The sequence below is a fragment of the Hoplias malabaricus genome, unplaced genomic scaffold, assembly GCF_029633855.1.
Source record: "Hoplias malabaricus isolate fHopMal1 unplaced genomic scaffold, fHopMal1.hap1 scaffold_70, whole genome shotgun sequence".
Classification (NCBI taxonomy): Eukaryota; Metazoa; Chordata; class Actinopteri; order Characiformes; family Erythrinidae; genus Hoplias; species Hoplias malabaricus.
Genome location: NW_027100952.1, coordinates 180,785 through 195,784, shown reverse-complemented (window position 1 = coordinate 195,784; position 15,000 = coordinate 180,785). Strand labels below are relative to the sequence as shown.

Below are 15,000 nucleotides of genomic sequence, written 5' to 3'. Positions count from 1 at the left end.
GGTGGGCCTGCAGAGATATTAAGGTGGGCCTGCAGAGATATTAAGGTGGAACTGCAGAGATATTAAGGTGGGCCTGCAGAGATATTAATGTGGAACTGCAGACATATGAAAGAGACACAACAGAGATATTAAGGTGGAACTACAGAGATATGAAGGAGACACTACAGAGATATTAATATGGAACTACAGAGATATTAAGGTGGGCCTGCAGAGATATTAATGTGGAACTACAGAGATATTAAGGTGGGCCTGCAGAGACATTAAGGTGGAACTGGAACTGCAGAGATATGAAGGAGACACTACAGAGATATTAATGTGGAACTACAGAGATATTAAGGTGGGCCTGCAGAGACATTAAGGTGGAACTGCAGAGACATTAATGTGGAACTGCAGAGATACGAAGGAGACACTACAGAGATATTAATGTGGAACTACAGAGATATTAAGGTGGGCCTGCAGAGATATTAAGGTGGAACTGCAGAGACATTAAGGTGGAACTGCAGAGACATTAATGTGGAACTGCACAGATATGAAAGAGACACTACAGAGATATTAAGGTGGGCCTGCAGAGATATTAATGTGGAACTACAGAGATATTAATGTGGAACTGCAGAGATATGAAAGAGACACTACAGAGACATTAAGGTGGAACTGCAGAGACATTAATGTGGAACTGCAGAGATACGAAGGAGACACTACAGAGATATTAAGGTGGGCCTGCAGAGATATTAATGTGGAACTGCAGAGATATTAATGTGGAACTGCAGAGACATGAAAGAGACACTACAGAGATATTAAGGTGGAACTACAGAGATATGAAGGAGACACTACAGAGATATTAATGTGGAACTACAGAGATATTAAGGTGGGCCTGCAGAGATATTAAGGTGGGCCTGCAGAGATATTAATGTGGAACTGCAGAGATATGAAAGAGACACTACAGAGACATTAAGGTGGAACTGCAGAGATATTAATGTGGAACTGCAGAGATACGAAGGAGACACTACAGAGATATTAAGGTGGGCCTGCAGAGATATTAATGTGGAACTGCAGAGATATTAATGTGGAACTGCAGAGACATGAAAGAGACACTACAGAGATATTAAGGTGGAACTACAGAGATATTAATGTGGAACTACAGAGATATTAAGGTGGAACTACAGAGATATTAAGGTGGGCCTGCAGAGATATTAAGGTGAGTCTGCAGAGATATTAAGGAGACACTACAGAGATATTAATGTGGAACTACAGAGATATTAAGGTGGGCCTGCAGAGATATGAAAGAGACACTACAGAGATATTAAGGTGGGACTGCAGAGATATTAATGTGGAACTACAGAGATATGAAGGAGACACTACAGAGATATTAATGTGGAACTACAGAGATATTAAGGTGGAACTAGAGAGATATTAAGGTGGGCCTGCAGAGATATTAAGGTGGAACTGCAGAGATATGAAGGAGACACTACAGAGATATTAATGTGGAACTACAGAGATATTAATGTGGAACTGCAGAGATATGAAAGGGACACTACAGAGATGTTAAGGTGGGCCTGCAGAGATATTAATGTGGAACTACAGAGATATTAATGTGGAACTACAGAGATATTAAGGAGACACTACAGAGATATTAATGTGGAACTACAGAGATATGAAGGAGACACTACAGAGATACTAAGGTGGAACTACAGAGGTATTAAGGTGGAACTGCAGAGATATGAAAGAAACATTACAGAGATATAAAGGTGGAACTACAGAGATATTAGAGAGAACATTTTCTTGATTTTTATTTACTATGCGAGATGTCCATCAGGAAATGTGAAATAAAAAAACAGGTGCAGTAAAACCGTAATGTGTTTACAGTGTGTGGAAGAGAAAGTACAAAGGCCAGAGAAACACACACAGTGGAGTGTGTGTTTTCAGCCAGACACACCCAGATTACATCTACCATGAGCGCTAAACAGACACACACACATTTGTGTGTTCTGGCAAAACTACTCTCTCTGGTTCCTCAAACAGCGCCGGCGCTGTGGTCCAGAGATCATAAAGCAGTGGTGTGTCAGGTTCATCCTCATCTCTTCTCTTTATGTTCATACACATGCTTTTATTTTCTCAAAACAATGATTTGCTCTTTCACAAACTATAGTTAAAACTTCAAACGGAGCCTTTCTTGATCCAGTGTTTATGGCTTTGTTAGGGGTAACTGACACTCACTGGCCACTTTATCAGAAACACCCCCCCTCTACTGACACTCACTGGCCACTTTATCAGAAACACCCCCCCCCCTTCTACTGACACTCACTGGCCACTTTATCAGAAACACCCCCCCTCTACTGACACTCACTGGCCACTTTATCAGAAACACCCCCCCCCCTTCTACTGACACTCACTGGCCACTTTATCAGAAACACCCTCTTCATTATTGGATCCCTGGACAGTTTCTGACAGTCAGATATTTTATGTCACATTATTGTGTCTGTGTGTGTGTGTGTGTGTGTGTGTGTGTGTGTGTGTGTATCAAACACAGCAGTGTTTTCTTACTGGGCTTTGGGTGGACAATATCGAGTCAGTTGGGAGTGTTTCCGATAAAGTGTCCAGGTGCTAAAAGCCCTTACCTCCAATTCACACCGGAACAGGCTGCCATCCAGCAGCGTCACATCGCACACCACGATCTTCATCTTCTTCCCCAGCTTCAGAGGAGAGAGGACGCTGGTCTCCTGAGGTTGCTCTCCTCCTTTCTCCTCCTTCTTCTTCTCCTCCGAAACCCCCTCTCGCTCCTCCTTCACCGGCTGAGGACAGAGAAGCAGACGTGAGTCAGAAGAGACAGAGAGAGACGAGGGAGGAGTGGACAGACTTGACGCTCTTTGTTCTGCTGGAGATGTGAAAATGTAGCGTGGTATAAAAGTCACGGCAAAGTATTTCTCTCTCTCTCTCTCTCTCTCTCTCTCTCTCTCTCCCTCCTCCAGCACATGTTTCTCTACTGGAGTGGATCGCTGGGGGATGAGGTCACAGGGCGGACTCAGAGCTGAAGTATGAGGACATGGACAAAAGCGTGAGCGTGGACACTGGCTGTAAACAAGGGGGTGGTTCTGAATCAGAGACATAAATCTGAAACTCAGGAACTCACACTGACACAAACTGATCCAGAACTGGCTCCAGAATCAGAACCGTGTCCCTCATGCTAAGCACTGCTCCAATCAGAGCACCAGAAACCTGCAGAGGGCCACTGGCGCCCCCCTCTGGGCAGTTTACAGCCTGCTAAACACGAGAGAGTGAGTGATTGATATATATTATTATTAGTAATATGTACACAACCTACAAAACATAGGGCTATATTTGTACACACACATATCTGCAGTAATTTAATACTGTGAATCCATCTGGTGTAATTTATGAACATGGATTACACACACACACACCTGTTTTGCAGGTGTGTTGTGTCTATATGAAGGATTTACTGTTCTTACTGTTTCATGTATTAGTCTCTATCTGTACAATTATAATCTATATAATCACACACACACACACACACACACACACACACACACACACACACACACACACACACACACACCACTCCCAGTCACTCACTGTCTCATGTTCAACCGGCTGGTAACAGCCCACGAGGGCGCCAGTAGGCCCCTGAAAAATGTCCGCTGCTTCTGCTTCAGATTTTTCTGAAATGTCATCAAAATCATAATTAAAAACCTCTGCAGAGGACTTTTAATTTGAAACGACGGAGTCAAGGAGAGGAGAGAATCTAATGTTAAGTGTGATACCTTATCACACTCAGGGGCCACACTCCACAGCGCCCCCCGCAGCACTCTGACAGTACTACATTACATATAAAGGTCACAAAGCGCTCACCTGCGTCTCTGCACCGCCTGCAGAGTTACTCTCCGCCTTCACCTCCTCTGCCTTCACCTCCTCCGCCTTCACCTCCTCCGCCTTCACCTCCTCCGCCTTCTCTTCTTTCACCTCCTTCTCTTCCAGCGGCTGCTCTGCGATTGGCTTCCCTTCTTCCTGAGGCTCCGCCTCTGCCGGCCCCTTCTCCGCCTCCGCTGCTGCTGCTTGTCCCTCCTCTCCTGCCTTTTCCTGCTCTTTCTCCGCCTCCTCCTGCGTCTCAATCAACGATTGGCTGGGAGCGTCTGCAGGGGCGGGGCTTTCTTTGGGCTCCACCTGGCTGTGGGACTTCTGTCGTTTAAGCCATGGGGGGAGAAAGCGCGAGATCCCCTTCTCTTTCTTCTGGCCACTGGACGGGGGTGGGCTCGTAGGCTCCGCCTCCGCGTTCTGGAACCAATGAGAGATGAAAAGTCAGTTCCAAATAAACGCATTTAAATGGCCACTTTATTGGAAACACCCTGCGTTTAGCTCTATTTTTGCTGGAGTTTGATTGAGTCTGTCATTACACAGATGTACAATGGAATTTAACCCTTCCATAGCAGCAAATACACAAAGTATTGCTTAGGGGCAGTGAACACACACAACCACAGGAAGCCACCTTCGATGTGTGGATGTTGAGGGAGGAGACAGTGCTGTTTTCGAAAGGATCGAACAGACAACCTTCTGGTCCCGAGCTCGCTTCTCTGGCTTTTTAGGCCACAACCAACAACAACAGAGGAATCAGCCAATCAGAACAGCCAATCCCATTATTGACGGTCAGACGTGGGTCATCTACGCACTAGGGGTTTCTAATAAAGTGGCCAGTAAGAGCCATTTCCACTGTTTACTGTTTCTGTCTGTGTGTAAAATAACACATAACTATTTCCTATTAATAACGATCGAGACAGTTTTACATCTGTGATGTCACACCACATGAGTGTTTGGTTGCTTCTGATTGGTCGAAATCCTCAATAGGGCAATTTACTATCTTCACTTTGTTGAGGACATAGGTGTAAACTTGCACTGAGGACATAGGGACGCATACGACATGTCCCAAACGCTTCAGTGGAACAGCACCGGACTCTGACACCTCTACCCCCGTCTCTAAGGGGAACAGTGGCCTTTGGAAACCACAACAACGGCGGCAGTAACGTTAAGCGGTGTTTACTCATGGTGTATTGGCGTGTTGTTGGGGGGTGACTCAGCCGTACCTCCTGCGTGTCTGGGTTGTCGTTACTCTCAGTATTTTCAGCGGTGGTGCTGTTCTCGGGGGTCTCGGCGTGGCTGGAGTCTGGCTGAGGGTCAGTGCTGGGTTCAGTCTCGCTGGGCTGGGCTTGCTGCTCGACCTGTGGCTCTTCCGGACTCTTCTCCGGCTCCTTCTTCACCTCCGGCTCTGAACCCACCTCTGTCGTCATCGCGCCCAGTCACGCTGAAAAAGAGAGAGACAGGAGGGTCACCCTCAAAGTCCTTGGCGTTTACATAAAGACATGACTGACAAACAAAATAAAGGGTGGGCTGCAAGCGTCTGTTGGCCACAGAGCTGTGAGAACATCAGAGAACACCCTCTAGTTATTTCATTTCCAGCCAGTGGTCTCTGACTTTCACACCGTGCTGTACATGAGATTCAGAGCTCGCAAACGGTGCAGCAGAACAGAGACAAGGCCTGAGGCTTCAGCTTCAACCCAAATATCTCTGACAGCACACACACACACACACACACACACACACACACACGTGACTCGTGTCCAGAGGACCAGAGCACACATCACTTCAGTTTTCCAAATGCAACAAAACATCACACACAATACAAGGTGGTTTAGAGTTACTGCAAGTAAACACACACACACACACACACACAGTGTGAAAGCACTGAACCTCTCTCTCACTCTCGTCAGATAATTTCAGGGTCACTGAGGAGTCACACTGTCCTCTCTGTCATTCCCATGCTTGTGTGTGTGTGTGTAAGTGTTTCCGTTTCTCTGAGCTGCAAGAATCCCAGAGGACCATCAGCTCCTCACACAGTGTGTGTTAATGACCTGCATAAGAAGTTCATATTGGTTGTGTGCGTGTGCGTGTGTGTGTGTGTGTGTGTGTGTAACAGTGACAGAGGTCTGTTCAGTGTCCAGCTTCAAACTCAAACTCGATTATCTCCCATCTCCCCGGAGCACAGCTGAATGCAGTAACAGATAACGGTCAGAGGCAGGAGACACAGCCGATATATAACACGACTGGGTGCAACCAATCAGACAGACGCAGGCCTGAAGAGGGGCGTGGCTCACACTGTGGACATGCCCACATTCAAACGCATGGGCTGTTTTCTGAAGGACCCTGTAAAAGTGAGGGGATGGAGAGCGCAGCGGAGCACGATGATATCGGAGGTGTATCGGTAACACACACGTTCGGCCCAGAATTCCCATATCGCAGCTTTGATGTGGACGTGTGTGTATACCATTTATAATTGTGTTTGTGTCATGTGACTAGGTTTGTGAGACATGCAACTTAAAGCTTTACAGCTACAGTTACGTAACAGCTATAACCAAGCCATCTGGAGACCAACCATAACCACTGCTCTCTCACACACACACACACACACACACACACACAGTGTGTAAAGTGTGAAAGGATAATTCTGTGCTGTTGGTTGCAGTGGTTTCACTAGCATTACATTACGTGTGTGTGTGTGTGTGTGTGTGTGTTGACCACTTTGTTCAAAAACAGCTCAGTCACCAAACACACACATTTCTTCAAAAACACTCATTCTCTTACACGCCATCACAGGTGCACGAGCACACACCCTGTCTCACTCACACACACACACCATTATAAACACACTTTCATACTGACACACACAAACACACAAAAAGTAACTCACTCATATACACACACACTAATTCACTCATACACACACACACTGTCTAACTTACATGCACACTCAACACCCTCACTCTCTGCCTCTCACACTTACACACACACACACACACAATGTAATGAATGCACTTACATGCACTCTCTAACTCTCCAATACTCTCCAACACACACACACACACACATCTGTAGCACACTCACAAAGTCATAAACGCACTTATATGCACACTCACACACTCTAACACTCATCAACACCCTCTCTCTCTCTCTCACACACACACACACCTCTGCACTAACAGCACAGAGTAAGAGTGGGACTGACTCCACCCCGCTGTGGGGAGACCCTCTCTATGGAGCAGAAACTGGTTCAATTAGCGACGAGGATGCACTTTCTTTCTAGCACTTTTACACTACACTTTAAAATATTAAACAATTACTTAATGCTCATTTAAAAATAATGGCCACATCCAGCCGAGATGGGGGTTGGAGGGTGGGGGTGGGGGGCTACACAGGGTCAACATCACTTCTAGGGCAAGGCCTGGAACTTGAGTATCTCCACTTCCGCACTGAGAGAAAGAGAAGGGTCAGAGATACACTCCTAAATAGAGGCCCTAAATCTCTCTCTCTCTCACACACACACACACACACACACAGGTTGTTTAAGCTGTTGCTAACGCTCAGTGAAGCTGAACTAAATGGCCCTCATTAACAGGATTGAGTCGAAGCATGAAGGGCCGTGAATGTACTGGCACGCTTCACTCATGCATTATTCATGCTGCATTGTTAAAAAAGGAGAATAGGGGGTGGGGAGGCACGGCTGAGGGGTGTGTGTGTGTGTGTGTGTGTGTGTGGGAGGGGGGGTGGTGATATGGTGGGGGTGGGGGTGTAGGGGGTAGGTGCTCGGCCTACTTTCAGCACTGGGAACAAACCAGAAATCTTCTTCCAGGGTTTGATGCCCCTCACTGGCAGGAATCTGAAGGAACAGCGCTGTGTCCTCCCTCAACATCCACGGCTGAGGAGCCCTCGCTCAAGGCACCGGGGGTGGAAACCAGTGTCGTTCGGAGCAACAGGAATATAACAAACATGTCCACCAGGTTTTATCTTTTATCTCGGATTAAACACAACAGGGGTCAGCTCTCTGTAAAAAACTGCTCACTCTGTAAAAAACACAGTACACGCAGTGTGAATGTACACACACCAGGACTCCTCTATCAACGGCATTACACCAGTGGCCACTGGGAGACCTGCGATAACAGGCTGGAATTGAGAGATGCTTTTATAGAGATAACCAGTGTGCTCTCTTCTCTGCTCTCCATCCCACATCTCTCTCTGTGTGTGTGTGTGTGTGTGTGTGTGTGTGTGTGTGTGCGTGCATGCGTGCGTGTGTAGGGGTGGAGATGGTATCTAACTGTTCGAACTTCCTGAAGTCTTCCACTTGCATCATCTTAGCCCCTGAACTCAATCAGGAGACACAGATTTAATTACGATATATGAGGTATTCACATAGACAGACGCACACACACCTGGTTCATGTAAGAGCTGCAAGAAACACACACACACACCCCTCCTCACTCTGGATCCGTTACTATGGATACAGTGTTTGCGTCACAGCAACAAACTCTCAACACACTACGTCAGTAACGTCTGCACCGCTGCAGCTCAGAGGACTGCACACACACACACACACACACACACACACACACACACAAGGCCAGATTTTAGAGAAGAACACACCCCTGAATCTAAGGCAAGCCATGTGGGACATAAATCCATCCACAACAACAACAACAACAATCACCACAGAGATTAGGGTTTGACCCTGCCAGAGTGTGTGTGTGTGTGTGTGTTCAGCAGAACTGTAGAAATGCATGGATGAAGGTGCATATAATAACTACAATATAATCATGAAAGACGCACAAAGAAACAATGAATCAGATCAGTATCAAGCTCAGGACCAGGACCCGGACCAGGACCCGGACCCGGACCCCAGCCGCTCCGCTCCCTCCTCCGGCCGATTACGATGCTGTTATTGTGGACATTTTTTGGGGTTTGTCTCACTGACTGATGTCTAGAGAGATGACCTCACGTCCTCATCACGTCCCCCACCCCACACACCCTTTACTCCCCCAGGACACACACAGCTGGACGGAGGAAGGGAACCGAGTCAGAACCAGGACCAACTCCACCCTTCATCAGAATCTGAACGACTGGGATTTACACACATTCACAACCACATCAGTCACTACAGACAACCTCCACGACTATAAGAAAAAACATGGAGAGGAGTGTGTGTCTCTCCATGTGCTGCTCTGCAGGAAACCGCTCTAATGTGTTTACGAAGCCCCAGTGTCTGTAAATGGGTAAAAAAACAAAGTGTCTGGGTCCGGTGCTAGGCTTTCTCTCTCTCTGCTCACGGCAGAGAAACGCCATCTGGAGGTTTTTAGACAACGGAGAGACTCCAAACGCTGAAAAGCACCGACCGAGATGAGGATGTTGCTCTATTCCTGCTCCATAGGGGGGTCACACTGACTTATTTCTGCTGTTACAGTTACATTACTTAAGGTGGAACTGACTCTAAATTCAGGAGAGCACTAACTGCATGAAAGTAAACACAGAGAGAAAGTGCTACAAAACTAAACAGCTCATGTATCAAAAGATACAGTCGCTTCTTACTCACACACACCGCTCCACCTTAAAAGATACAGTCGCTTCTTGCTCACACACACCGCTCCACCTTAAAAGATACAGTCGCTTCTTACTCACACACACCGCTCCACTTTAAAAGATAGTCGCTTCTTGCTCACACACACCGCTCCACCTTAAAAGATACAGTCGCTTCTTACTCACACACACCGCTCCACCTTAAAAGTTACAGTCGCTTCTTACTCACACGCACCGCTTCACCTTAAAAGTTACAGTCGCTTCTTACTCACACACACCGCTCCACCTTAAAAGTTACAGTCGCTTCTTACTCACACACACCGCTCCACCTTAAAAGTTACAGTCGCTTCTTACTCACACGCACTGCTCCACCTTAAAAGATAGAGTCGCTTCTTACTCACACACACACCACTCCACCTTAAAAGATAGTTGCTTCTTATTCACACACACTGCTCCACCTTAAAAGATACAGTCGCTTCTTACTCACACACACCGCTCCACCTTAAAAGATGCAGAGCGTCTGAATGTTAACAAACCAGAGACAGATGCGTTTACCCACAATCACAGACACGTGAGTCATGGTTCTTAATGTTGGACACGTCCGAAAATTAATTACGAGATCAGCTTAAACACACAACAGTTTAAACGTGCTTCTCCAGGGAAAATAGCATTTAGTCTTGTTAGTGTGTGTGTGTGTGTGTATAATTCTCCCATCTCATATTTTCCGACAGCACTGCTGATGAAGATGGGTTCTAACAAAATCGAAAGCTCGCGATTTGAAATTCACACTGCAGTCGCCCCCTGCTGGAGGAGTCTTTTCACACACGCACATACACACACACACACACACACACTTGTCTTTCTGCAGTCCCTGAGAGACACAAAAATTCTCCTGAAAGGAATCTGCCGGCGCTGCAGAAGAAGCTCCGTAACACTCTGGCCGTTATAGAAATATTTATCCAGTGCGAGAAATAAAGCCGAGGGCAGTGTGTAATCCGCCTTGATCCCGAACGGCCATCTGCACCGACAGATCCGCCCTCAGAGCGAAGAACCGCAGCCCATTCACCACTCGGCTTAGAAACATGAGATTTAGAGGATTACGAGGCCTACAGACACACAGACCAGACACGTGACACACACACACACACACACACACACACACATCTGTGTTTATGACACCACCCTAATGATAAACACTAAAGGTGTAAATCTCCAATCATGATTCTTCAGAAAAATGACTCACTGATTCACAGCTCTGATTCAAACACATTGGGAACATTTAGGAAACGATTCACTGACTCATTTATCCCACGTCATTTATTCATTATCTGTAACCTCTTATCCACTTCAGGGTCGCGGTATTTATCCGTGTTCATGACTTATTTGCAATCGATTCAAAAGATTCAGTTTACTTTACTCAATCCTCAAAGATTCAGTGATTCAACCAAATCAACTGACTGTGATTCTTCAGTAAACGAGTCAGAATTAAATCACTGAATTAGACCAATGGGAAAACACAATCATTCAAAAGATTCAGTTTAATTAAGAAGTTGTAGGAAATGATTCAGTGATTTGTTTATTCTGTTTGATTAGGATTTATCAAGGAGTCAATTTAATTAAGAATGTTAAACAGTTCAGTGATTCATTGAATCATTTGACTACAACTCTACAGGACTCATGATGATCAGTTCACATCTAATGAATCAGAATTATACTACTGGACTGCAGGTTTAGGAAATGATTCAGTGAGTCAGACTCAAGCCGATTATGAATCTGTGGGGAACAATTCAAATGCTAGAAATTATACACTAAATAATCACATAAAGAGGGGGTTCATTTACACAGCAGTGGAACACAGCTCAGAAACAGCCCCGAGTCTTAGTTTCACTGTGTTTAATGTCATCATTTCAATGTTTCTACCATTTTGAGTCCGTGTGGATGAATCCTCAGCTCCATATTCTTCCTTTCACTAGTGAACGAGTGCAGCAGTGAGAGGAAGTGTGAAGAGGAATGATTATTTATTCATAGAAGCAGCCACATCCTGTAAATTATTAAAGAATAAAAGTCCCACCCTTTAATTAAATAATGACCCGCTCACTCCTTGGTCACTCAACTGACCACGGGGGGGGAGAGACAGAGGAGAGACAGAGAGAGAGAGAGACAGGGAGAGACAGAGAGAGAGAGAGAGTGACAGAGACTGAAACAGAGAGAGAGAGAGAGAGAGTGACAGAGACAGACAGACAGACTGAAACAGGGAGAGAGAGAGAGAGAGAGAGAGAGAGAGAGACAGACACTAAGACAGACTGACAGAGACTGAGACAGGGAGAGACAGAGAAAGAGAGACAGACAGACAGAGACTGAAACAGAGAGAGAGACAGAGAGAGAGAGAGTGACAGAGACAGACAGACAGACTGAAACAGGGAGAGAGAGAGAGAGAGAGACAGACAGACACTAAGACAGACTGACAGAGACTGAGACAGGGAGAGACAGAGAAAGAGAGACAGACAGAAAGAGAGACTGAAACAGAAAGAGAGAGAGAGTGACAGAGACAGACAGACAGACTGAAACAGGGAGAGAGAGAGAGAGACAGACACTAAGACAGACTGACAGAGACTGTGACAGGGAGAGACAGACAGAGACTGAAACAGAGAGAGAGAGAGAGAGAGACAGACAGACACTATGATAGAGACTGAGACAGGGAGAGACAGAGACAGACAGACAGACTGACTGAGAGACTGAAACAGGGAGAGAGAGAGAGACAGAGAGAGAGACACTAAGAGAGACTGAGACAGGGAGAGACAGAGAGAGAGAGACAGACAGACAGAGACTGAAACAGAGAGAGAGTGACAGAGACAGACAGACAGACTGAAACAGGGAGAGAGAGAGAGTGACAGAGACAGACAGACTGAAACAGGGAGAGAGAGAGAGAGACAGACACTAAGACAGACTGACAGAGACTGAGACAGGGAGAGACAGAGAAAGACAGACAGACAGACAGAGACTGAATCAGAGAGAGAGACAGAGAGAGAGAGAGTGACAGAGACAGACAGACAGAGACTGAAACAGGGAGAGAGAGAGAGAGAGAGAGAGAGAGAGACAGACACTAAGACAGACTGACAGAGACTGAGACAGGGAGAGACAGAGAAAGAGAGACAGACAGACAGACAGAGACTGAAACAGAAAGAGAGAGAGAGTGACAGAGACAGACAGACAGACTGAAACAGGGAGAGAGAGAGACAGGCAGACAGACAGAGAGAGAGACAGACAGAGATATAGCGGAGTTGGAAGAGTCAGAAAGTGGAGAAGAGAGACGAAAAGGAGGAAGCCTGATGGGAACGGTGGTCCTATCCACAAATTGTATTTCCTGTCCCCTGTTCCCCACGGCGACTGAAGTCAGAGGTCACGGCCACAGTGCTGAGGGATTGTGGGAAAACTAACAAACCTGCAGCATGAGAAGGACATGACTCTGGACACCGTCCCCTCAGAACCAGCTCAGTCCAGAGAGGGTCTTTACTTCTGACAGAGAGAGACACACTGCGCTTTTCCACCAACAAGGAACCGGAATGGTTTCATATAAATAAATAATAGGAAATAAAACAGGAACACGCTCCGTTTGTGTGTGTTTCTGGGGCTGTGTTTGGAGCGACACCGTTGTCGTTGGTCAGAGCCGTGACTCTGCACTGGTTACATTTCTCTGCTGTTCACGACCTCAGCAGGATGCCTCTGAACATTTACACGGTGTTATATCTCACTCTGATCTCACTCCACGGTGAACACAGAGTAAACAATGACCCTGTCATCACTCTGACAGTTTATCTGTGGCTCTGACGCTGTATTCAGACACAGCAGCGCCCCCCACTGGTGACGTATCCTCGGTTCCCCTCTAAACGTGTAGAAACACAGGCCGCTTCACTGGAAAGAATTAAGGTTCTAAGACTCAAGAACGGAACCAGTTGAGGAACCAGAGTTCTTTTGGTGGAAAAGCAGCAAGAGAGACACAGAGAGAGACAGACAAAGACACAGGCAGCGAGAGAGAGAGAGAGAGACATGACACAGACAGACACAGGCAGAGAGAGACAGAGAGACAGACACAGACAGACAGAGAGAGACACAGAAAGAGACAGACAGAGACAGACACAGAGGCAGACAGAGACACAGACAGACACAGACAGAGAGAGACACACAGAGACAGACAGAGACACAGAGAGAGACACGACAGAGACACAGGCAGAGAGAGACAGAGAGAGACACGACACAGACAGACACAGACAGACAGAAAGAGACAGACACAGAGAGACACAGAGAGACAGAAAGAGACAGACAGAGAGAGACAGAGCGACAGAAACAGACAGAGACACAGGCAGAGAGAGAGAGAAACAGACAGACACAGAGAGACAGACAGGTGCAGTCTGAAGTCCTCCTGAAAAACAAGGGAGGTGTTTCTGGACGGGACTGAAATCACAGACGAGGGAATGACCCAGGACCCCACATGCTTTTAAAGCCCATTCGATTCAGTTTAAGACTTTACCGTGTGTATCAGGTCTGTCAGTGTGTGTGTGTGTGTGTGTGTGTGCGCGCAACTCTCTGGTGCTTTACATACTGCTTTGTGTAACTGTAAACTAACCCCCCCCCCCACACACACACACACACAGCCCACACACACACACACACTCAGACAGCCCACACACAGCCCACTGGAGAGAGGTTAGTCCCACCATCTTACATTGACTCTGATCAAGGCACAGAGAGAATCAGCATCTCTCACTGTCATTCTTTCTCTCGCTCTCCTATTACTCAGGACCCAGGTCACCTCTGAGTGTGGACGAGGTCGTACTGACCCCGCTCCTCCCATCAAACAGGAAACTTTCAGGAATAAACAAATGTGTTTTTTTTTTTTTTTTCCACTGCAGGGACCACACTCTACTCTCCTCCTCCTCCCCCAGGTGAATCAGGTCCTGGTTCTGGAAGCGGGTTCTTGTTTAGTGGCTGTTCTCTCGTGGTTCAGAGCGAGTCGAGTAGGGACTAAACCGTGGCGTGTAAACCTTGCAGAGCGCTGATCGTCCAGAGAGAGTCGTCACTCTACGCCACGCAACGCAGACGACCAGCACCAACTCTCCATCTGTAAAATCTCCAGCCGCAGCAGAGATCACGTTCGTTTTTATCCGACTCACGACGGCAGCTCGTAAAATGACGCCGTGGTCTTTTGAAGAGGTTCAAACGCTCCTCGGATCGGTGGCCGACGAAAGAATCCAGCGAGAGCTGGACGCTGCAACAAGGAAGGAACAAACTCTACTGATCTGTCTGAACTGATGACGGAGCTGTGTTCAGTCCCAAACAACAACAACAACACGCCGATACACCATGAGTACACACCGCTTAACGTTACCACCGCCGTTGTTGTGGTTTCCAAAGACCACTGTTCCCCTTAGAGACGGGGTTAGAGACGACACCAGGTACATTTCAGTGGGGAGCTGTGGAAAACCAACCAGGGACCAATCAGAGAGTAGAGCCGAGCCGGTACCATGCTGTGCCTCAGATACATGTCTCTAAAACACTCACACGGCTGCAACAAGAGACAGCACTAAACGGAGA

General features: G+C 46.8%; 1 protein-coding gene across 1 annotated transcript in view; it reads right to left on the bottom strand.

The window, feature by feature from the left end:
- Nucleotides 1–15,000, bottom strand: part of epb41l2 (erythrocyte membrane protein band 4.1 like 2) — a gene marked incomplete at its 3' end in the record, with an annotated part of 36,493 nt that overhangs the window by 16,174 nt on the left and 5,319 nt on the right. The window contains exons 2-4 of the mRNA XM_066658890.1: nt 5,094–5,311; nt 3,868–4,290; nt 2,616–2,789 (exon numbers count right to left, since the gene is read on the bottom strand). Of these exons, the coding sequence (XP_066514987.1) occupies nt 2,616–2,789; nt 3,868–4,290; nt 5,094–5,297 (801 nt within the window). The remainder of the gene's footprint in view (nt 1–2,615; nt 2,790–3,867; nt 4,291–5,093; nt 5,312–15,000) is intronic.